The sequence below is a fragment of the Geospiza fortis genome, unplaced genomic scaffold, assembly GCF_000277835.1.
Source record: "Geospiza fortis unplaced genomic scaffold, GeoFor_1.0 scaffold16, whole genome shotgun sequence".
In the NCBI taxonomy this organism is placed as follows: domain Eukaryota; kingdom Metazoa; phylum Chordata; class Aves; order Passeriformes; family Thraupidae; genus Geospiza; species Geospiza fortis.
The window spans coordinates 14,639,841-14,663,223 of record NW_005054302.1 but is presented as its reverse complement, the minus strand read 5'-3'; the positions used below and the strand labels follow the sequence as shown (position 1 = coordinate 14,663,223).

At 39.3% G+C, this 23,383-nt stretch overlaps 1 protein-coding gene across 2 annotated transcripts in view; it reads left to right on the top strand.

The window, feature by feature from the left end:
- PICALM (phosphatidylinositol binding clathrin assembly protein) overlaps positions 1 to 20,214 on the top strand; it is a 40,671-nt gene extending 20,457 nt beyond the window's left edge. The window contains exons 12-19 of one of the 2 annotated variants that reach the window (XM_031066014.1): positions 3,380 to 3,487; positions 4,355 to 4,486; positions 4,576 to 4,606; positions 5,398 to 5,497; positions 9,292 to 9,351; positions 11,650 to 11,754; positions 17,740 to 17,842; positions 18,771 to 20,214. In XM_031066014.1, the coding sequence (XP_030921874.1) occupies positions 3,380 to 3,487; positions 4,355 to 4,486; positions 4,576 to 4,606; positions 5,398 to 5,497; positions 9,292 to 9,351; positions 11,650 to 11,754; positions 17,740 to 17,832 (629 nt within the window). In that variant the 3' untranslated portion in view covers positions 17,833 to 17,842; positions 18,771 to 20,214. The remainder of the gene's footprint in view (positions 1 to 3,379; positions 3,488 to 4,354; positions 4,487 to 4,575; positions 4,607 to 5,397; positions 5,498 to 9,291; positions 9,352 to 11,649; positions 11,755 to 17,739; positions 17,843 to 18,770) is intronic. The other variant, XM_005417761.2, reaches the window with a different exon arrangement.
- Positions 20,215 to 23,383: the final 3,169 nt, after the last annotated feature.

Below are 23,383 nucleotides of genomic sequence, written 5' to 3'. Positions count from 1 at the left end.
CTGGGGTTTTTTTTGTTGTTGTTGTTGTTTTTTTTAATAGGATGGTTATTTAGTCAGGTTAGTTTTCTCTGTCTAACTTGTTCTGCAGTCACATGAAAAGTTGCAGCAATACAGAGCTGTGAACAAGGACCCTGGTGGGCTTTTGTGGTGCTTGCTGGTCTTTGCAGTATTTATCACATGACTGCTCTGAAGTCACTGGAAATGGTTGGCATTGATTTACATTCCCTTCCAGTGTCTCTGCTCTCAGGATATATCTAGAATCAGAGGGTGACCTCCTTACAGATTCATGTGGGACATGTGGATGCAGTTTTAGTTGTAGCATGATCAAGGTGCTACAATAATGTGAATGTGGGTTTAAAATAACTCTTTCTGGTTCTTTAGATCATTACAATCCATTTACTCAACTAAATCCCTTTGTGGCAAGCAAATATGAATATACTTCAGGTATAAGAAAAATGCCTTGAAGCTTTTACACTCATTTCCTCCAAGGGTGTAAAACATGGCATTTGATTGGAAAAAAAGATCCTAATATAGCTGTTCCTTGGAAACCGTGCTTTCCCCTTTTGTGTTAGAGATTGTGTAAACTTGTTTCTTACAGTCTGTCTGATGTGTATTGATTTCATTCCATTGGTTCTATGTTATTAGACTATATGTGGATTTACAGACTGATGTGAAATTAAAGTTTTGAATAGCAGTGTATCTTGGTTCTCTTTCTGTAACTCTCCCTCTTCTCCTTTCCTGGCTTTCTCTCTTGTGTGATACTCCTTATCAGATTCTTTTTGTGGTCCTCAAGCTTATCCTAACGCTTCTCATTTCCGCAATGAGCCTTCTTCTGTAGCTGGTCTATTTGGAGGTAGGTAATGGGATGCAGCCTTACCACACACACAGAAGTTTGAATTGTTGTGTGCCTAGAACTAGTAGGCATGCTGCTGACTACGGAAGTGCCTTGTTGTAGTGGCTCCAATTAGAATTCATGTGCTTGTGGCAGGTGTGTGGTCACGAATGGTATGAATTTTTTCAGTTTCTGCCAAACTAAGGCTTTAGTCTAAACATGAAATGAGTATCTCCCCATTTCAGGATCTCTCGTAGTTTACTTGTTGCTACATACCACACAAAAGACATGCATGTTTACAAGTAGCTTCTCATCTTGCTCTACCTCATTGTTTTTAAGATAAAGGGATTGGGATGTTCGTGCTGCTTATGGCGATTTTGTTGATATATTACTCTTAAACAGTGCACTAAACTAGTATTAAGCTTTGCAACAGAAGAGGAGAAAGAGGTCTCTGCTGCACTGAAGTACTGGCTAATCATTTGTGCAGCTGTGTCACGTCTGTGTAGTAACCCCATACTGGTTCTGATTCTGGAACATCATCCTGTTAGTTGCTAGAGAGACTATGGGCTGTGACCGGTTATAATCTGTCCAAACCAGGTTGAGCAGGGTATGTAAACATTGCTGCAGTGCAAAGCTTAGGCATACCTTCAGTAAATGGTTTGTGGAAGGCTTAGTTCTTAAAAGCCCCATAAAGTCACATTTTGGTTTAGTATCTTTGCATAATAAAAATTAGTGAGTGTCATTTAGCAGAAGTTAAATGCTACAAATTACTGTGTTCCCTTTGTTCCTTATTAAAAAAAGCAGGATTATTAGTTTCTGTCAAGTCTTGATGCTCAAAGAAGCTCCATTAAAATACGGACCTTTGCATTGCACCTTTCAAAATATCTTTGTTAAACAAACTGCCCTGAGTTGGTGGTTGATATCAAGAGTAGGATTTGATCTTTCTCAGGGGCTGATTCAAAGGAGTCCTGTATCTTGTTTTGTCTTGGAGATGGTCTCATCTTAGTTTCATAAAAGTTGAAACTTCTAAAATGTGAGAGAAGGCAACTCAGCTTGTTTTGGTTGAGGCTGATTGCTAAAGCAAAAATATGAGCTATTGTAAGTCAAGTTTTCTATTGGTACAGGCACGGTTTTAAGAGTTGCAGGACATCCCATCAAAGGAATTCCCATCTGAAGTTCAGAGTCTCTGAAATGGCTTGTTACAGCTTGATGGTATACATGTCATAAAGATACTCATTTTGGTTTGTTGATTATTTACTCTCTCTTTTCCCACATTACTGCTTCCCATGTTTTGCTGTATGCAGTTTACTTTGATTTATTTTTCATGAAAATTACATTGTCTAAATTTTAGTCATGAAGTTAGGAGTCTTATGTTCCTTTAAGACAAAAGGAAACAGATAATCCAAATTTTCTTTTTTTTCTCTGAAGCTTATGTTCAAAAATAACATCCTGTAGTTACTAATTGTTTTAGGTGAAATGTGACTTATTTCTGAAAAACAGTGAGATTGAAATGACGTGCTGTCCCAGCAAGCAAAATGGAATCCAAGAAGTTTTCTTTTTCAGTTATTTTTACCCACTGCAGTGTTTTACTGCTGTAGTAGTTGTGATCCTTTCATTTCTCCATGTCATCATACTTTTTGCTAGAAACCAAAAGAGCTAATTTTCAAGGTGGCTTCGCTTTTTTTTTTATGCTTTTCATATAAAGCAGTGATTACTTCTGTTACTGCCTGAATACCAAGGTGTTGCACATGCACGGGCTTGTGTGTGATCATATATAACATTAAAAAATACTACAAACAAATGGCTATTACCTTCTTTATTACTGAATAATTGACTTATGCTGCTGAACATCACATGCAATGCTTCATGCTGCAATAAAATTTGTAGAACACTACAGACACGTGGAAGACGAAGTAAGTTTAGACAGCACTAGGAGCTGAAATGTGACTGTACGTCCCCATATCTTGCCATAATTTCTAGAAATTTGACTGAAAAACATGGTCAGCTGCAAAATGTGTGTCCACCAGTCACTAAGAGCTATGAAAATTATTTATATTAAGTGTGTCTCATCAAAGGCATTACTAGTTCAGGCACCTCGGGATGGTTTGGATGGTTTGAACTCCAGTTGTAGCTAAGAGAATTGCTGGATTAATATAAACTGTGGAGGAATAATCTTCAGTCAAATAATCTTGAAACAGATTCCACACTAGCCAGCTTCTTTTCCTGGAGAAGCATTGTGACTTTTTCCTCAGTAATTTTATTGTAAACATATGGTAAAAGAATAAGGAAGGTGTTCAGAGATGAAGTAATTGCAAGGGGACTGTCTTTTATGGCCTGTTAAATTTTTGAGACAAAATCTTTCTTTGGACGAGTAACTTTGAATAAAGACCAAATAAACTGCTCAGTGTAAGGGTGTAATCTGGGCTTTTGAGGTATTTCTTGTATTTCTGTAGTGCTGAGATATTTATTTGGCTTGTCTTGCATAAAGGTGGATTTATGGGAAATGCTGTATAAAAGCATAAAATTTCTTTCTTTTTTTCCCCACAGGGTTCACTCCATCTCCTGTTGCTCAGCCACAGCCATCAGCTGGCCTTAATGTTGACTTTGAGTCTGTGTTTGGAAACAAATCTTCTAATGTTGTCCCAGATTCTGGTGGTAAGACACTTGCTAAAATAAATAACATATATCCTTTCCTTTAATTTATTTTAGTCTTGAGGTATAAATCTCTTAATATGTATTTACTTACACTACTGGGATAGAGTTTCAGATGAAGAAAAGAAAGCTGATTTTAAAAGGTCAATAACAGCATTAATCAAATAATTTTTCTTTACAGGCTATTTCTACACTCTACTGAAATGTTTACACTGATTTCCCTCACTTAAATATTTTATACGTTAAAACTTCACACAGTGAACAGCCTTTTTTATATGCTGTGAGCTGAAATTAAGTCTGTATTTGTAGAGTGTGGTTGGAGGAGGTAAAATTACATCTTCATTTTATACATTTGCAGCATGGTTTTTGGCACTCCTTTGCCTCCTCTTTTGACATTAATATTGCTTCAGAAAATGATCAGTCAATACAGTTAATTTGGATTGAAGTCATAGTGCTCCTTCTGTTCTTTTTAGCGTCTGGAAAATAGGTATTTTCTGATCTTTTGCATTAGACTCTTGACATCAGATTTTTTTTCCTACGCCATTGATTTTGCTAAAAGCAAATAGATGTTTTTGTAAGATTGAAACACTTTCTATATTTTTTTTGTTTTACGTTTTGACTGCTTTACAGTCACTTTGAATCCATTCCATGTAAAATTGTCCCATAGGTTAAACCACTGAACTGAAATCTTATTTCTGTCGTAAATGTCTTTTTTATCAAGAGGCATAATAAGTTTATCCTTCCTGTATAGGATAGCATCACCAGGTTAAATTTGGATTTTAGCCATTGTCCTGACTTTGCTGTCTAATTGAATGTCATGACATTTGTGGGAGGCCTGTGATTCAAATCAATTATGTTTCTCATTCCAAGGCTTTGATGAACTCGGTGGTCTCCTAAAACCAACAGTGGCCTCTCAAAACCAGAGTCTTCCAGTTGCCAAAGTACCGCCTAATAAATTAGTGTCAGATGATCTGGATTCATCTTTAGCCAATCTTGTAGGCAGTAAGTATGGAGCCACTAACATGTAAATACTTAGTGATTTCTTTTAAACAAACAGAATTTCAGTAGTCTCTTTTTCTCCCTTGTGACAGATTTGGGCATTGGAAATGGAACTACTAAAAAGTGAGTATGTTTAACAGAAGTTGAGCATTCGGATTTTCATGATAGTAAATTTTCATGAATGTGCATGTTGAAACCTGTGCATACCAACATAAAATGTTAGCCTTCAGAGCACATGTGGGATATACAAGGTGTAATGAATTGTTGAGAGCTATTGGAAGGTGACTGTAAACTGAGTGGCAGTGACAATGATAGCAACAGGCAAGGTGTCCTGTCTCTGATTCCTTTCAGACTTCAGGTATATTAAAAAAAATAGTTCATCAAAATGTTTCTTTGTAGTTGCTGCTGGTAGTCGTAGCACTCCTTAAATGCTTGGTATGACCTGAGTGTGAGCAGAGCAGTTTTAAAGATTATGAAACTGCAACCTCGGTCTTGAGGCTGACCTTTAGACCAGTGAATTCTGAAGCAGGGTATGTGTATTTGAGGGTAATGAACATCAGCTCTAGCAGCAAAGCCATGAAATGGAATTGGCAAATTTCGAGTTTTTTGGGACCATCTGTGCCAACTCTGAAATCATGCAAAATCTAATATGCTGTCTTGAAATGTTACTCAAATGTCTTGCCCTGGGTCAGATACACTAACTTACCTATTCTGGGCAAGTTGATTGAGATGCTGAGGGGGCTCATTTTTCTGAGCCAAAACATGTTGTCATGAAATTTTTTACCAACTCCTTTGCTAAATGAGCTTCATTAATAAAGAAGCCTCATTCCCAAGTGGAAATGGTGTTTACCTGAGGAAGTTTTTTAAGAAAGTCCAATGTTTTCTAACAATTTTTAAAAAAAATTTATTTGAAGTGATGTAAACTGGACTCAGCCAGGTGAAAAGAAACTAACAGGTGGTTCCAACTGGCAACCCAAGATTGCACCTACAACTGCGTGGAACGCTCCAACATTGGTAAGCAAATGCTCGTTTTAAAATAGTGAGTTCCCTGCAATTTAGGTCTGCAGGGTGATGTATAATGGATGAATTTGAAAATGGTCTATAGTTGCAGTAAAAGGGTGATAGAAGATTGAAGTAGTGGTCTGCTGGAGCTGTGTGCTACTGGGATTTGTTTTTCTTGGCTGTGTGATTCTAGAAAACAGTTTGTGATATGACGTGCAGGTTTAGCACCAACTTCAGTAGGGTTTGAGCGCCTCTCTCTTGGGAGGTAGGGCTTTCTGGGTTTCACTCAATGGACTTTTCAAGTGCTTATTGAGACAGGACAGGGGTCAGTGGCTGTGAACTAACAGAGGTCAGGTTTAGATTAGATATGAGGAAGAAATTCTTTACTTTGAAGGTGCTGAGGCACTGGCAGAGGTTTCCCAGAGAAGCTGTGAATGCCCCAGTCCCTGGAAGTGTTCAAGGCCAGGCTGGATGGGGCTTTGAGCAGCCTGGTCTAGTGGAAGGTGTCCCTGTCCACAGCAGGGGGGTTCAAACTAGGTCATCATCAAAGTACTTTCCAGTGCAAAGCATTCTATGAGTTTATCACATAAAACTCTGAATTCCAAGGAGTGAGGAGGCATTTGACAGTCTAGTAAAGTGTGAATGTGTCCTTCGGGTGCACTTACAGGTGCATTTACATCATTACATTGTAACTTGGCCTGCTCTGAGGTGGGAACTGGCCCCATGGTACTTGCAGAGGTGTCTATGGCTACAGCTTTATTAATGTACATAACTACTGCTTTCCCGGCCTGGTGTGTGCACTTGCTTTTAATCCGTGTCAGTTTTGATGAGCAAGTTCATGTCTATTTTAACAGATAGTATTGGCAAGGATTTTGGGGTATCAGTGTAGGGGGAGGGCTTTTAATTACATGTTAAGGCTTTACAGAAGTAGTTTTCACAACGTTCACAGAACATTTTTGCATGTGAATCCTACTCACCCTTTCACCAATGACCTGGAGAGGTGTACATGGACAGAGCAGGTAACAAACAGCCCTCAAGGATTTATTGCTTCTGATTCTGACTGGGGGAGGTTGAATTTGCAGTGCAGTAATGCAGCATTGTGGATTTGGAAAGATAGAACTTGTCTCCCTGGATCTGCCATCTCTTCCCTACCAGGTGTCCCCTATCAAGTCCTGCATTTATTTAGGGAGAAATATGTTTGTGGATCTTACTGGAGGATGTGTAGATATTGAAGAAATTGTAACTACTTACCTGTGTTAATGACTAGTGGTTTGAGTTTACCTGTGTGCTTGAATGTGTTTAATAACTCATGTCTTATATCTACATCTTGTGATGATAAGTCATTACAATTAACAATTTTTACTATTGAGAGATACTGTTGAGACACTTCTTGTGAAACTGTTCTATAAACATAAAAAAGTTGAAAAAGAAATAATGTGAGGGGGGGAAAAAGCTTTGTTTTCCTCTGCTGGTCCATTTATTGTGCAGTTGCTGCTGCTTGCTAATTAAATATGCTTTTGAAAATCTTTGATGAAAAAGGCATATACCAAATAAATGGACTCTGCAAACCAGTGTGAAACCTAGTACCAATGACAGTATCACAAGTGTGTTGTCTCTGTGAATGACTTGAATTACAAGAATGTGTTGGAGTAAACATTTATTGTATTTGTGAACTAAAATGCTATCTGTGTATATTCTGTTGTGTAAGTATTTGCTTCTAATCCAGTGTTATTGCATTATGTAATTGTTCTCCCTGGGAAATACAGAATGGCATGCATTTTCCACAATACGTAAGTGAAACAACCCACAGCCTTTTTGCAATCGACTGGCATGCTGATATTAACCACTGCTGTTGCAGAATCTCATAACCTCCTCGCTATTTACACATTTCTCATTTGAAAATCTTTGGTGTGCCAAAAATTGAGCTTTTCCTAGCATACACAAACTTCATAGGTGGTGTGCAGGCTCTTGAATCGAATGATGGCATGGGAAATACCAAGATTATTTTTCCTTGCTTTAAACTGTACCATCTGCTGCCAGAGAGCTGGGGTGTGTGTCTGTGCTGCCTTTAATGCATTTGGTGGATTCTGAATGAAGATAAAAATATTGTGTTTGAATAACTGCATGAAACCTCACAGGCTTCTGTTATACATGGCACTTGATCCACATTTATGGTAGATTTTGATTTTTAAATTTTTTTTAAGTGGGGAGAGACCAATATGTCATGAATACTCATATCAAGAAAGAAAATTAATGCAGATCATTTACAGAGGACAAGAAATAACCTGTGCTTGCTCTCTGAGGAATGCAGGCTTTCATTTCAAAGGACTTTTTTCTTTATGTCAACAGTAATATTGGTCTTTCCCTGTACTTTGTTTTAATTCCAGGGTAACTCTGTAACTAAAGGGTGGTAGGTCCATATTTGAGCACTCAACAATAAGTTTATTCAGCATGTTTGTGTAGGTGTGTGTACACAAGCAAAAAAAACAAAAACAAAAACTTGTAATTTTCAGGATAGCTTTGCCTGCTGTGTGAAATATATGGCAAATATGCTGTCCAGATGATTTTCTGTCTGTTCTCATGGCAATTGAAATGCCAGTTGCGCTGGCTCTACTATATAAGAAAAAGCAGCTGATTCCTTAGAACTGAATTCAGAAGCAGCTTTCCTGATGCCCTGTTCCTGATGAAACAATTTATCTGCTTTAATTAATGTAATATGATTAATGGTTTATGATTTGCCTCTTTTCTGTAGCAGTAATGTTTGTGTACCAAGAAATGCTTATGGTGTTTGTCTTGAATAGAAATCCCCACAGCAAAAATATGAAAATTACTGGTTTTTTTCTAAAAGGGTAGACTAACAGGAGCTGGAGTGGATAGACAGCAAGTTATCTAAATATCTGTAAGCACCAGTTTAGTCTGGAAAAAAATCCAACTTTTTGTCCTTAAAACAGTTAATACTAATTTAGAAAGTGGATCATAAACTGTAGAATAAAGAATATGGCTAAGAGATTAAGAGCTGTCTTTATTTAAATTTCTAAGAGTTATCAGCTGTTTTTCTACCTATATATTGCCAAGCTGTTTACAAAACAGAAGTTCGCCCCAGTTTTGACAGCAGTTGTGCTGTACCTTCATAAATGTACAGTAAGCACATCAGGGTAATAAATGTATCTGCCAAGTACTAAGAGGACTTTTAGCAAGTTCAAATGCAGTGAATGGAGTGAGTGAGGGAGAGGGAGTGCAAACTGGCAATTCCTGTGAGAGTCTAATTTATATCAAAGCCTGCTAGGAGAATCCTCATAATGTGTTCATCCTGGCTAAAGAGAACTCCTCTAAGTGTCAGCAGAAGCAGTGGTAATTGGGTCTTTTGGCCTTTCAAATTCTCTCTTAAGACTTATTGTGTACCATTACTTTTGATACTGAAATATAAGTATATACTACATGGGATTAAAAATGTGCTTCTGCTTCATAAATATTTTCTCTCAAACTTCTCTGAGTCTTGTACTGTGTTCTCTAAATAGGATGTTGAGAGAGTGGTACTTGCAGTTTAGTTCAACAGCCAGAATCCTAACATGATAAAAGCAAATACATTATTAAAGATTTGCCAAGATGGCCCATAAACTTTAGCTTAGGTATTGTACTCCATCTGAAATAATTAAGATACACTCTTAACACCAGACTGCAAATCCTATTTATTCTTTGCTATGTTCATAATAAGCTGAGTGCTGCAGGTGATTCTTAGAAAACAATGTGTTAGAGTATGCAGCTGATGTCTTCTCCTCTCAGTTCACCACTGTTTCTCACACCAGGCACCCCCTGTAATGGCCTATCCTGCCACAACGCCAACAGGAATGATGGGCTATGTGATGGTGAGTGCAATTCCTACAGCTCCAACCAGGCACATGCTGTATTGTTGTTTGATTGCTTATAGTTTGGTAGCTCTTGTTTTCCTGAACTGTTCTACTGAAGACTGAATTTCAACTCCCATTCCTCACCAAATTATTAACTTCTGGTTTTCTGAACCACTTACATGCTGTTTGTCTGAACTTAAGTCTGCCCTTCCTCACTTCACTTGTTTTATTCATAAACTTCTTAAAATGGAAATAGATCATGTTTAAGGTCCCTTCCAACCCAAACCATTCTGGGATTCTGTGAAAATTACACAGTATCTATTCTTGGTGGTCCTTATTGGCATGGAAATAAGTTTAGCATACAAGTAAGTTTATTGCGTCAATATAAATATCTGCTTTCAGAACAGAAATGTTTTCTTGGTGAAGTGAAGCCTTCCTTAAATACCTCCTGCTGAGGTTTGGAAGCAACAATCTGTGATGCTTAATGCTACAGCAGCGCAAGTTTGTGACACTGCAATATGGTGTGGTTTTGGTTGAGAATTGGATCTGTTAGTGACACACCAGCGCCTCAAGGCTTTTGACATAAACCTGACCTTCCTGCTTTTTGCTTTGCAAATTTTTGTTCTTATCTTAAATTTTAAAATACTTCTGAAATTATATGCCTTAGCTCTTTTTATATGATTTTGATGCAGCACAGCTTTCCTGGGTGAATAAAAGGCAAGAAAACTTCCTTCAAGCAGTTTTTCTATTAAATGCTCACAGATCAAAGGAAACAAAAAATTCAAATCTTTCATCATATAACCGAATTAGTTTAATGACTTATAACTTATATACACTCAGTAAGTGAACTGCAGAAGTGTCCAGCTATATTTTTGAGGGTCTCTTGGGAGAGTATCATATATCATCATATTCCCTATTTCTTATCCATGAACTTCCATGTTCTTGGTCAAATTCTTATGCTTAAACTAACATCAGTATGGATTCAAACTTGATCTACACAACTTTGCCCCTATGCAAAAGCATACCAGCAGCATTTTCATGGTTATTTTGAGTCAGCAGCATATGTAGTGTACAAGAAGTAATCTTGCTCGTGTTACATTGGTGTGTTATGTTTAATTGTGGGGTTTAAATGCCAATGTGAAATAGAAACTGGAGTTAAGGAGACAGAACTCAGTTACCCTGGCTTGCTGCTGCTTGTTCAAACATGTCCAGTATCTGAGCAGGTGGGTGAGGTGGGCCATTACAGAATGACCAGTGGGCTCCGCGGTACATCCTGAAATCTTCCCTGGCTCATTTAAACTTTACTCAGGACATTTACCATCAGGAATATCTGAAATGTTGACTCATTTCACAGCCCTTGCTGTTAAACCTTTTAGTTTTTCATAAAAGCAATAGTGGGGACCAGAGTTCTGAGGATGGTCCTGTCTAAGTGCAGGCTTTTCCCTTATGTTTCTATATGCAAGCTTGCTGGGACGGGCAGGTTGTTTAGTACTGTAGCACAGTGCCTGGGCATTCCCTGGCTGCTGCTTCCTTTGTCTTGGGCCAGCAGTTGTTCAGTTGTTCTTATATTTTTTTTTAATAGGGTATTTTCATTAGGGTCAGTTTATTGAATAGGTTCACCCTGTGATTGCCCAAACAGCTGGTTGGCATGATAGAAGGAGTACCACCACCACCAGGATTAGTCAGGGAAAAGCTGCTTGGTGTGGGGATTGCTTCAGTAGGACTGCTGCTGGCTGTCAACCCAAGCCTGAGGGGAATGCCAAAAGCAGTGCCAGAGATGGGCATCTGTGTTAAATATAACCTGACTTGTAAGACCATTAATACCCATTAAATTTGTAATTTGGCTCAGCTGGAATGTTGGTAACACTTTGACTCTGATTACATAATGACTTAACATTAATTGCACATATGGCTCTCAGTTTTAAATTTTGTCCTGAGCTCTGTCAGCACTGCACTGCTGTCTGTAAAACTGTGTTTGTGCTGTCAGAGGCAGTCAGGGAGGTGCTGTCAGACCTCACGTTTGGGAGCAGAAGGACCAGCACAAATTCTTGTCTAACAAGTGTTTTAGTGCTTCATTCAGATCTTTGCAGCAAGAGATTGAATGGCTCGGTTGTTATTGAGAAAAATTCCTTGGAAAGGCTCTAATGTTCCTTTCTGGTAACCTTTATTTGCAGAATATTGTAGAAGGATCTCACATGGTTGCATATCTCACATATGACCAAGACTTTTCACCCATTTGCCGTTTTCCTTTATCTCCTTAAATACTTGAATTGTATTAATGGTGTGTGTGATTTGATGCTGTCTGGGTTTTTTCAGCCATCACAGATGGGAGGCATACCAGTAATGACCCAGCCAACTTTGATATACAGTCAGCCAGTCATGAGACCACCAAACCCCTTTGGCCCTGTACCAGGAGCACAGGTGTGTATATTGAAATGGTTGGTGCTGGGAATGAATTACATAAGGCAGTTTCTTTATAAGTATATTAAATATGTTAATTTTATACACAGATATAATTAATATCTCTTATTTGTGTTGGGCAAATTATTGCACAAGTTCATGGAAAGCTTGCTTCCTATCTGCTTGTATCCATGTTGACAGCAGCAAGTTTGTGTTACCGAACCAAAGAGGATAGGTCTTTTTCAGGCATTGTTTTTCTGGGAATCTGACAATGACAAAGAATAGCAAAAGCTGATGTCTGTGCCCTTTGCTGAAGATGAGCTTTTTCCCCAAAGTCATTTTCCATGCTGCTTTACCCTTAGAGTGTGTTTATGTGAGATTGGCTATTACAGCTTTTTCTTGAGTATACATGTCACTGTTCTTTTCCCTGTTACATTTGAAAGTATTAGATTATAAAGTACCCAAAGTGCAGGGTGTGTGCTTGTATTACAGCATTTTGCAGGGGCCAGACAGGGTGTGTGTAGCCTTTTATGCCCATGACTGGATTACATGGGTTTGAAAGAATTGTGGCATCAAACTTGGTGAAAACTCAACCCACCACCCCATCGTTGGTCCTGACCACCTCAGTGGTCAGAGGCACATGGCACATCCATCTAGTTTTAACCATAGTCTCCAGTGGGCTTTGTGTTCTTCCATGACTTTGCAGGAGACTGCATTTGCAGCATAGTGAAGATGTGCAATAGCAATACTGATCTACCTGGCCTTTACCTGTTAAGTGCTACCTTAGGTGGAGTGTTCCTTAAATCCCCTGGTTATCTGTTTCTCAGGATGTGTTGTGTCCAGGTTGATTACCTAACCTGCTGGACTGAGTGTGTCAAAGGGCCACTCTGAACTAACTGCATCAATACTGGACTTAAATACATACCTGTTATTGATTTGCTTTACTGTTTGTTTTACAAATATCTGTCACTGGGAAATTTCTGTCTGAACTCACTTTTATAACCCAATAGGCATCTTAAGAGAGGTTTTTCTTAATGGTAAGAAAAACATTTTAAAAAGTAGGAGGAAGAGGGGATGGATACCCTGACCACTTTCATACTATTTTTGGAAAATTCTGATATCATTAAGACTTTGTATTTGTGAACTGCAGTTAAAGGCAGAGCCAAGTTTAACTGGCAGACTGAAGCTCCAGGATTAAGTGTGGATTTTGCTCACCTATCACATGTCTCTTTTTCAAAGTTCACTCTGCACATCAGACCTTCTATTAGAAAAATGAAATATATTGTGCCTGTATTTTGATCTTACTATAAAGAACTCTGTTTCTATAGGTGAATGTTTAAAAGCATTCATGTATGACTTCACCTAGGTATAGGTTGGTGTAACTGCAGTGTTTGGGACTAGACTGTGGAGGGGAGAGAATTCAGCAGTAAGCTGGAACTAAAAAGAGCCTCAAGCATTTTCCAGTGCCTCAGTCTGATCCTTTTATGAGTAGGATTCTGCTGTGTGCTCCCAGTGGGCTGTATGCCCATTGTCTTCTTCAAAATACAGCCTTATTAATAGGGTTTTTTTTCTAAATATCTTCTTTTAAATGCTTTATCTGAAAGAGATGCTGTTAGCTATCTTTAGCTAGAAAGAAATCTTTAGCAGTTCTCAAATGGCTTTATCTTAGACTTCTGAGACCTGCTTTGCACCTTCACTGTCACATAAGTGATTTGGTATTTTTCACATGGATTTTATACCATTTCAAGAGGACAAATGGTGTTTATGACAGTTTTTAAATATTGACCAAGTAAAAGGATCCTCAAGGATAGGAGTTTTCTCTACGTTAAAATACAAAATTGAAATGATCCCAAAAAAAAAAGGCCTGCCTACCCGCCTGATTCAGTTATGAACAGGTAGATGGGTCTGAATAGCTCAGTGAGCCTTTCTGCTTCATTTGACATTGCAGGGCGTAGCCTAGGTTGAATTCCAGCTGGCTGTCAGAACAGGAGAAAGAGGAATTAGTCACAAGTGAGGTGTGTGGAGCTATATTTATTCTCTTACCTGACAATGTTTGGCTCCTGTGAGAATTAATTTCATTGAAAACACACCCTTTGAGTCAGCATTTGCTGTGCCCAAGAAGGGTTTTCCCGAGACACACAGTCTTTGTTGCTGGAAGGTGTCAAGTTTTCAGAAGCCTGATGTCAGTAAAGCATATTAAATGAAACAAGGGCTGCATGTGAGAGCTTCCCCATACACAGCAGAATTTATTAATGTATAGCCAAGGAGGGGCATTACACTTTTATCACACTGAATTTACTGTGTGCTGAGTCTTGAGGCTTTTCTGAGAGCATATTTTGCACTTTAAGTTTAGTTAATGCTCTTGTTGTGCCAGAAATAGAAAAAGGAAAGTAAAAGAAACAGAAACGTGTTCTTGGGGTCAGTAAACAAATCTTAAAGAATAAATAATGGTTATCTGAAAGGCACACAGCTATACCCGCCCACATGGATCACTGTAAACACCATTATTCTAATATTGGTTTTGTCCATGGCGTCATCGCTTGCCAAAAACGAAATTGTTTTTCATATTTAATTTAAAGCACCAGATTATATCACCTCCAGTCTCCTGATAGATCTTGGGTGTTGTCTACAGTGAAGAAAGCTAAAGGTACTTAAAAGCATGATGACAGATAAGAAGTTGTTGCCAGTATTTTTATTGCCAAGTTGTAGTGAGTTGAGAACACACTGGGAAAATAGACATCTTAATGTTGTGCAGTTTCCATATAAATTAAACTGTTGTTCGTAACTTGATACTCTCAAGGATTAGTCTTAATAAATAAGTTTTTTCTATCTCTAGACATACCTCTATTGCTTCTCTTCCGAGTGTTCTCTTTGCATGCTCGCAAATTTTTTCCTAATTGTTGCAGTCAAAAGCAAAGTGGTTCTTAAGGGCAAAATAATTTGAAATAATTGAGAATGAAACTAGAACAGTCACTTCTTTGGAAATCTGAGCACAGAAGGCATTTATAGTTTTGAAAGGTGTATAATTTTTCTTTGAAAATGTTTATCTTGCAGTATTTCCCACCAGAGAAAGAAAATAAGTTTTCATCATGATAAAATAGTGGGCATTACCCACTGCAACTTCTTACATTGTGCTACCCAGAACAGTGAGAATGGTTGGAGTTGTTTGATGACATTGTAGCTGGTGAGGGGGGTGTGTGTGTGTGTGTTTGTGTGTGTCTGAGGACGGGGCAGGCTGAATCAGTCGTTCAACCAGAGGGATGGCAGATGTGATACAGTACAGCAGATGCCAAGTGTCCCAGACAAGCCAGATTTGACTGATGCACAGGGGCTGGAATGTGTCTGCCCATCACAAGGCCAGAGTATCCCAATGGCTGTTGTAGTGTTGTGATGGCCAACATAAAATGGTACAATTAGGACAAATCCGCGTCCCTTCACATGTCACGTGTTCTGGTGTGATGTCCCCAGAAGGTCATAGCCTTAGGAGGGGGAAGCAGATGGGTAGTGCAAAATTTAAGATTTAAAAAAGAATAAAGAAATCACTCCACCCACTGCCAACATCGATGTAAATTGTAACACAGCCAATTGTACATGGCAAGTAGCAGGAATGATCACCTGGGTGATGGAGAATAGGTGAATGTGCAAATGAGTAAGTTGGTTTGGTGGATCTGTTTTGTGGTTGGTTTTTGGCTGGGTGTGGGGGGGTTTGAGGGGTGTTTGAAACTGCAAGAACAGGGTAGAAAGTTCAGGACAGACTTATGCCAGAAAGTAGACCTTAAAGATGCTTGCTTTGGCACGTTACCCCTAAAATATATGGTAAAACAGCTTGACAGACTTGTTTCATGGGAAACCAGAATGTAGCTAATGGTGGCAATCAGCCCAGTGCTCACTTCTGGACGGGTTCTTAGGTTTTTCTGTGACTCCAGGGAGCTTTGTCTTTGTTGCAGGCAGTGAGAAGTGCCGGCTGATGCTGGAGGTGAGACTAAGCTGTCTGAGCAGTGCTTTTCACGTCACACCAACTCTGGGCAGCAGGGACACTAAATCCACAGCTCTAGTTAGATCAGCTCTAGAGAAACTGATGGCCAGTGCTGTTGTTTTAAATGCTTCTCCTTAGAAACTGCTAGGAGTGGTCCTGGTGTTCAGATCTATTTATCTAGTAATCTGGAGAGCTGCAATGTAGGAAACTGTCTAACTATACTTCCCATGTATTTTTTTTAGGTCTCCTTTTTAATAATTAGAGGAATTTTGTTAAAATGTGTATTTACTGCAAGTCTTGTCTGAATTTAATTATGGCATCTAGGTAATAGCATTATCAGGTTTTTTCCTCAGATTTTAACTTGAACAGGCTTCCTGAAATTTCCCCTGTGTTTCGTTATGTGCTGATGTTGCACAACTGGCCCAAACCTACCAGTCTTCCACACTGCTTTCAAATTGGGATGTTACTTTGGACTTGATATGGGCTGGAGATTTGCCAGCTCAGTGTGATAGAAATCTATGTGACTTCAAGGCATTTGACCATGAAGAGGAAGAATGTTTCCTGAAATCAACTGGCAGCAGCCATTCCTTGCTGAAGTTAGGACTCTGTTGGACCATATCACTAGTGTGCCTATGGTTTTCCGAAGGGAAGTACCAAGTTTAAAGAGGGGAAATTCTGACATCCTGAAACTGCTTCTCAAGCATTTCCCATTCTGTCTCATGACTTTTGCATTATTTATTTATGGTGACTGGATCTGAGTGCCCCATTGGGAGTGGGGTTTCAGGAGGAGATGAAGATTCCAATGCAGATTAAGTATGTACTGAACCTGAAGGAAGTCCTCCTTCTCATATGGTTTCCGAAACAGACGTTCATGTGAAAAATTTAAATGTGCAATGGCAATATTTACACTCTGAGCACTTGTGCAAGCAATTCTCATAAGCAGATTTCCTGTCATGCATAGGTTGGCAGATGCCTGGCATTTCCAAAGGAAAAGGTCTTCATGCAATGTTTTTTGCCATGGGCATGGAGTGCAAGTGACTCAGTTCTGAACAAACTGTTCCAGTGAGGAACCCAAATTGGAGGATGCTGACTTTGATTTATAAGTGCAGAAACATGCATGTTCTACCCAGGGGGAGGGCAAATAGGATTTAATAAAACACCTTTTCTTTTTTTTTTTTTTGGTTAGGAAAAATACTAACACAGAAGGAAAAATAAATCGACAAATAGCAGATACTCCTGCAAGTTCAGTCTGCAGATTATTGGTCTTTCCCAGCAGCAGCAGTTGGAATGCCAATATTACCCACCTCTAAGTTATGTGCCTTATATGACCTTGTTTGTAGTGTGCTGCTTTAGGTACATGACTGTAGGATGCCATTTTTATGACTGTACAGACTATCAGTCACAGTCTTCACTTCTCACCTAAAATAGCCACAGTAGCAGTTGAAACTCTCATCTTTTTTCCTTTTTTTTACTTTTTTCTCCTATTCACAGAATGTATCTCGTGTTCTCCTTCTAGGTCCCACATTGAAAATTTTCTATTCTCTGCTATCCAACCTCTTTTTATATGCATCCTATTTTGACAAGAAAAGATGCTGAGAGCTATTCCTTCTGGAGAAACCATCTGGAAAGTTGCCATGCTCTGGCCAGACCCCAGCATCATCTCTCCCTGCCAGGCTGTAGTTTTCCCAGCAAAGCAGGGAGAGGACGAACCTGTTTCACAGAAGTCAGGCTGAATGTTTTGTATCTTCCTTTGAAGAAAGCTGCTGTGAAAGTGTATATCTGCTTGTTTGGCAAATGCCACCAGCGTTTCCCTTCTGGAGGGTCATGTCCAGCTTGTTTCTACATTACACCAACCATTGAAGAGGCTTTGTTTTCCATATGACCAAACACCTTATTTTAATAGTTGACTTCTGCCAAGTGTGCCTCTTAACCTCCCCTTGTCCTTTCATTACACGTTTAGCTTTCATATTCTGTCATTCTGAGACCTTGTTTTCTTTTTCTTTCCCTTTCTCTGTCGTCTTTCTTACTAGCTGTCTGCAGCATCCAGCCCTTCCAGTCAGAGTCCTCACAGAGCCTCAGGAAAGGATCCCTTTGCAGAGCTCTCTCTCCAGGATTTCTTGTAGAACAACTTAGGTATTGTCCATTATTCTGGGGAGATGCTGGTGTTTGTGATATGAAACAAAGAAGTTCTAATTCAAATTTTATCAACATGGCTAGAACTGTTTCTGAAGGAAATAAAACCAAATCTTGTTGAGTTGGAAGCACTGTGGAAGTGAGTTGGAAACTCTTTGTGTTTAACTTCAGCAGTTTACAGGCTGATTGAGTGGTTTTGACTCAGTCCATTGGAAATAGAGCCAGCTCATGTGGTACTTGCTGCAGTTAGGGAGAAGGAACTGATGCTACCTGGTATTACCATTTCATCAGGAAAATGTTCAGAGTTCCCCATTAGCAGCAGAGCCCTGAGTGCTGCTGGCAGGGTACTCGTGCGCTTCCCGTTGCTTGGCCAGAGAGTTCCCTTCATGCAGGAGGAGGTGCTTGTTTCACATGTGCCAGAGATCCATTTTGGTACAGAGATGCGGTGGAGGAGATGGGTTGGTTTTGACCAGTCAGGGGCAGGTGGGAATTAAATAGTAAAATGAGTGAAAACATGAAAAAGAAATTTGAGAATTCATAGTATAAAGAGAGAGTAGGCTTATTGCATACAGCAACTGCTTTTCTTTGTGCACTTCTTCTGGTTCAACATGAAAAATGACCCTGAGTTCTCTTCATAATGGTGTTGGTCTGTGTTATGCTGCCGCTGGTGACAATATTGCATGGATAACTAGGTGGGTTTTATTTTTAATGCAGAGCTATTCCAAAGGCTGGTGTTGTTGGAAGAACATCCTGATGGCTTTTGGTTGTTTCCTGGCCCTGATTTTTAAAAAATATTTTATTTCTGATCAAAACTTCAGATCATGGGGTAGCTTGGGCATCAGAAGAATGGAAATTTTTGAAGAAAAAAGGTTTAGAGTGAAGTCCTACTTCTGTTGCATGTTAACCCCAGGGTTTTTCATCTTTCCAGATTCAGTTTATGTAACTGTGTTAGATGGAAGAGAAAGGAACGTTTCCAAAAAGATGTGCTCAGCAGTAAACTCCCACTTCCAGGAAAAAAATGAACTTCAGTCCCTCAAAGTCTCCTCTTCCATTAAGTGATGCAGTGAAATGATGAAGACCAATGAGGGAAGCTGGGACACCTCCATAAGAAGACATCAGTACACAACACAAAGCCAAGAATTGCCATGAATTAAGACCAAGACCTATTTTTGTCCTGGTGACTAACACGTCAATACTCTCAGCTTCTAATAATATCCTTAATTGGTAACGTACGCAGAGAAGCCTTTATTCTGGAAATTGATATTTTTGTTTGGAAATGCTGCCTGGATTGGAGATGTGTCCTTTACCGTAACTCAAAACAAGACTCTGGGCAGGGGAGGGTCAAATCCTAACTCTTAATTCTGCAGTTACCTTTTCAGTCCTCACAAATGTAGGCACAGCAGTAATGGAAATTAACTTTTTTTAAAAATTATATATTCAGTTTGCAGTAGACATTCCTTATGTATTATTGTTTGTATTTATTTATGATTATCAATTTAACATTAATATTGTATCAAAAAAAACCTCCTTATGAAAATGAGTATGGATGTATACAGTATGTCTGATTTTTATCCACAAAGAATGAATCTGATTCAGAATGCTTTTCAGCTGACATACAGAGCACTAAATATTTTAAAGGTCTGAATCTAATGAATTCTCAGTATATATGGGAATTAGGGAAGAGCTGTAAAACGCATTAATCCTTATAGTCAATTCTGTGCCTAGGATTTTGCAAAGGAACAGTTAACTGACTAGAAGAAGCACTACATTTTTAATTCAGCATTAGTGCATTGGGAAGGAACTTTATTGCTTTGTGCTTGGCATGTCATTATTTTTACATTTGACATTATAAGGCCTTTCCAAGATGAATGTGAGGAATTGCTTTCATTTTTAAGACTTTCCTTCTTTTCTGTAAAAAAAAATAAATTGAGGTGTTGTGTGTTGGGGGGGAAAGCCTTTTCATTGGGCTCGTTCATGATCATGTACCTTTTAAAAATAAAAAGGGGAAGTAGCTTCCTTACATATGTCTAGTGGGTATTTAGTTCACAAGGAATTCAAGTAGCGCTGTTGATCGGTGCTTTGTGTAAATACACCATAACTTTTGGGTGGAGTGCGGCCTTCAGAAGGATAGTCACTGATACGAAAGCAATTCTGTACATGAATTAAGCATACTTGCTGCATTGTCTCTGCAGATTCTATTTTTGTTTAAAATATTAAAATGTATGTTAGCAAAAATGGGTGGATTTTCAAATAAAATGCAGCTTCCACAGAACTTTTGTTACGGTATGAAAGTCTGAGGTGCTTCTTTTCTTTTTGCTGCTTAAAATGTGCACTGATAATTGCGTTGTTTACTTAATAAAATACCAAATGTATTTCATATGTCCATATTGTATTGCAGGAAGTGCAGCACGCTGAACCTGGCTGACATGATCCATGCAGCCTCTTCCCTGGGCTGGTGTCACGGACAGCCTCAGTGGACACCTCAGTGACAAGGTGTCTCCTTCTTCCTGACCTAATGTGATATTTCACCACCTTCTAGTTTTTCTAACTGTTGATGGCAATAAACTTGTACTGTTCATAACTAAGCAAGAAGCATAAATATGTCCCCAAAAATTGTTATTATCTTCCCTAATTTTACAGCGGAAGGTAGTGCTGGAAAAGCTATGAACAGTTTGCTGAGACCACCTTCTGTAATTAGACACAGGAAGAGTTGATAGAAGTGGAACTTTCCTCCTCACAATGACCTGAGGCTTGTCCTGGAGGCCAGGGTATCATAAACTGAGTAGTACAGGTCAGTAGATTTAAAATTTCTTTCTCAAAGCATGAATTAAAAAAAACCCTGAACCAATTACAGAGTATGTAATACACACACCCAGATCTGGGGAGTTTCATACACATTTACTAAAATTTTGCCTACCTACCGCTGGGGCTTTCCGTGTGGGTCGGTTTGCTTGTGGTCAGAATATAAAAAAGGTGTGTTGTTTGAGTTGGGGGCCAGCTGGAAAAAAGGTGCACATCTGTGACCTGTTACCTGTCTCAGTAAGTACCAGGGTACAGATTGTTCAGACCTTGTGTGAAGGAAGAAGGTAGACCTTCATCCTCCTCCAGAGCCTGATGAGCTGGGTTATGATAAAACAGATGCTCATTTTCTTCTTAGGTCTCTGTTGCTCTCTGCAGAGTCTAACTTGAGGCTTTTGGCTGAGGAGAGATGTGTTCCTAAATCTCTTTGATCCCTTGGACTCTTTGCGTGGCTGTGGACTTGAGGCTGCAAATCATGAAAGCACCAAAGAATTGTGAACACCCAAACCCATGTCTTCTGCAAGGATGCTGAACTCCTATTACCCTTTACTGCTCGCTCATTGCTGCTCTGTGTTCCTTGAAACAGCTGCTGTGCAGATTAGGCCTTCTTGCTGAAGGCTTTGCTAAAAACCCTTGCTCTTTGGTTTACTCTTCAGAGACAAATTGGCTTGAGAGTTTTCCTGAGTGGTAGTTTCTCATTTGCTTTGTTCCCAGTAAGTGTTTGCTTTCAGTATCACTGAAATACCACACTCAGCTTAATTTAAAAAGCACAGCACACAGACGTATTTTGTTTTTTAATTACTGGCACTTTTCAATAATAGGGGGTAGTGAAAACCTGATTCTCTTCAGAATTGAGTTGAAAGGCTGTTTAATATACAGGAGCAAACTGTGTAGAGAAGCTACACAGCCTGCCCTTAGCAAGCAGAGGATGATGGAGTGCTTTGTTGGTGGGATGTGGTTCCTCTTGAAGATTTGTGAAGGGAACTGCTTGTCAGAATAACAATTTTTTTTTTTTTAGATCAGGGAATTATATAATGAAAACAACTGGATTTACCTCTTGAGACAATTACTTTTGCCAGAACAAGAACTTGAACAGGTCCTGAGTTTTCCAACATCACAAATGTTGATTCTCCATATGAAGACAGATTTAAATTCCTTTGCTGCTTCTCTTCTTTGTTTCAAAGTCACAAACTAAACTGCGATGGTACCTCAGGACATGTTTAAGTCTGTCTTTGCATGACTTTTTGACATCAGAGGTTCCATTCAGCCAACTGCCAGAGTAAGTCACAGACGTTCCTAGCTGCCAAACAGCCCTTCAGGAAGAAAAAGGAACAGGGTGAAACCCTGCATCTTTCATTAGACAAGAAGTGCCCATTTCCAGAGCCTGACACAAATTTTGTAGCAACATAAATGAATTGCAACTTAAAGGCCACGACATAATTGAGATAAAGATTGTGGCAGAGAAATGAGAATTAAGTGCTAAAAACACTGGGAAGGATAGTAAATGCTGTTGGGAGCAGGAGATTGACAAGATAATGTGAAGGGCAGTGAAAAAATGTGCTGAATACAGACAAAAGAGCAGTGCTAATGGCAGCATATGTAAACTGAACAAGAGCTTGCTCCTTGGCCTGTTGTCAATCTCTTGACTTGACCTTTGGAGCTCTCACACAACAGTGGAGAGAGCAGAAACAGGCTTGACATCTTCCACTGAGTTTGCCCAACAAGAAAAATCTGTGAGATGCTGCTGTTTGCCAAGTTCAATCTGGAGAGCAAAGGGACTTAGCTGATTGTTCAGCTGCATCCTGGCTGGATCAGGAGAATGAGCGGGGAGAAGAAAACCCTGGGCAGGTCCCCTGAAGGTGTAACATTGCTGCCACCTACTCAGCACCTTTTTGTACCAGAAGGTTGAGTAATACGATGAGATGGCCTTCCCAAGATAACAGATCAGTCTAGGAGCGAGTAAAACACATTTAATTATTTTCTTCCTTCTCTGATGATGAAATTTCCTGAAGCAAAGATCAAAAAGCCTTGGAACAAAGAGCCAACTTGCTTAAATTTCTATGTGAGGTGATAATGGGTACAGAGAATGTGTTGGATGCAAGCATAGTGCTTTGGATATCCGGCAGCTGCAGTACACAAGGAGCACAGGGGTCTTGGGTTTATTTTCATAGCATGGATCTCTGCTTTGTTCTTGGCAGTAACTGCTGAACTTCCCTGTGCCAGCTACAGCAATTGCCCAAGTACTGGAGCTTTTTAGAAAAGCGGTATTTGATACAATTTTAGCTTCTTGTTTTACTTTAATCACTAAGTGAGCAAAGATCCAGCATCAAGTTAAATCCTAGTTTTCAGCAGGGCTCAATGTTCAATTGTCAACATATGGGAACAGTTGTTGGCATCTTGTTGCCATGTCATGTCCTAAAACAATATGGTGTTTGTGGGAGACTGCAGAACATGAGCCCTGAAATGTAGTATTGCAAAAAACATCCTTACTTTCAAAATCCAAGGAAAAGTCTTTTTTTGGAGGAACATCCAGCTGCAAAACATCAGTGGCTAAAGATGCTAACACCAATAGATTCTGTTTTCTGTGTTTGTCACTATAGTGTAACTTTTCAGTCCATTACCTTCTGCCTTGACCTTGTTCTGGCAAACTCCTTTTAGCCCACAGAAGCAGAGTGTTTAATAACTTCTCTCTCAGAAAGCAGCCAAACAAGAACAAATGCTGCAGAACGAGTCTTTTAACCC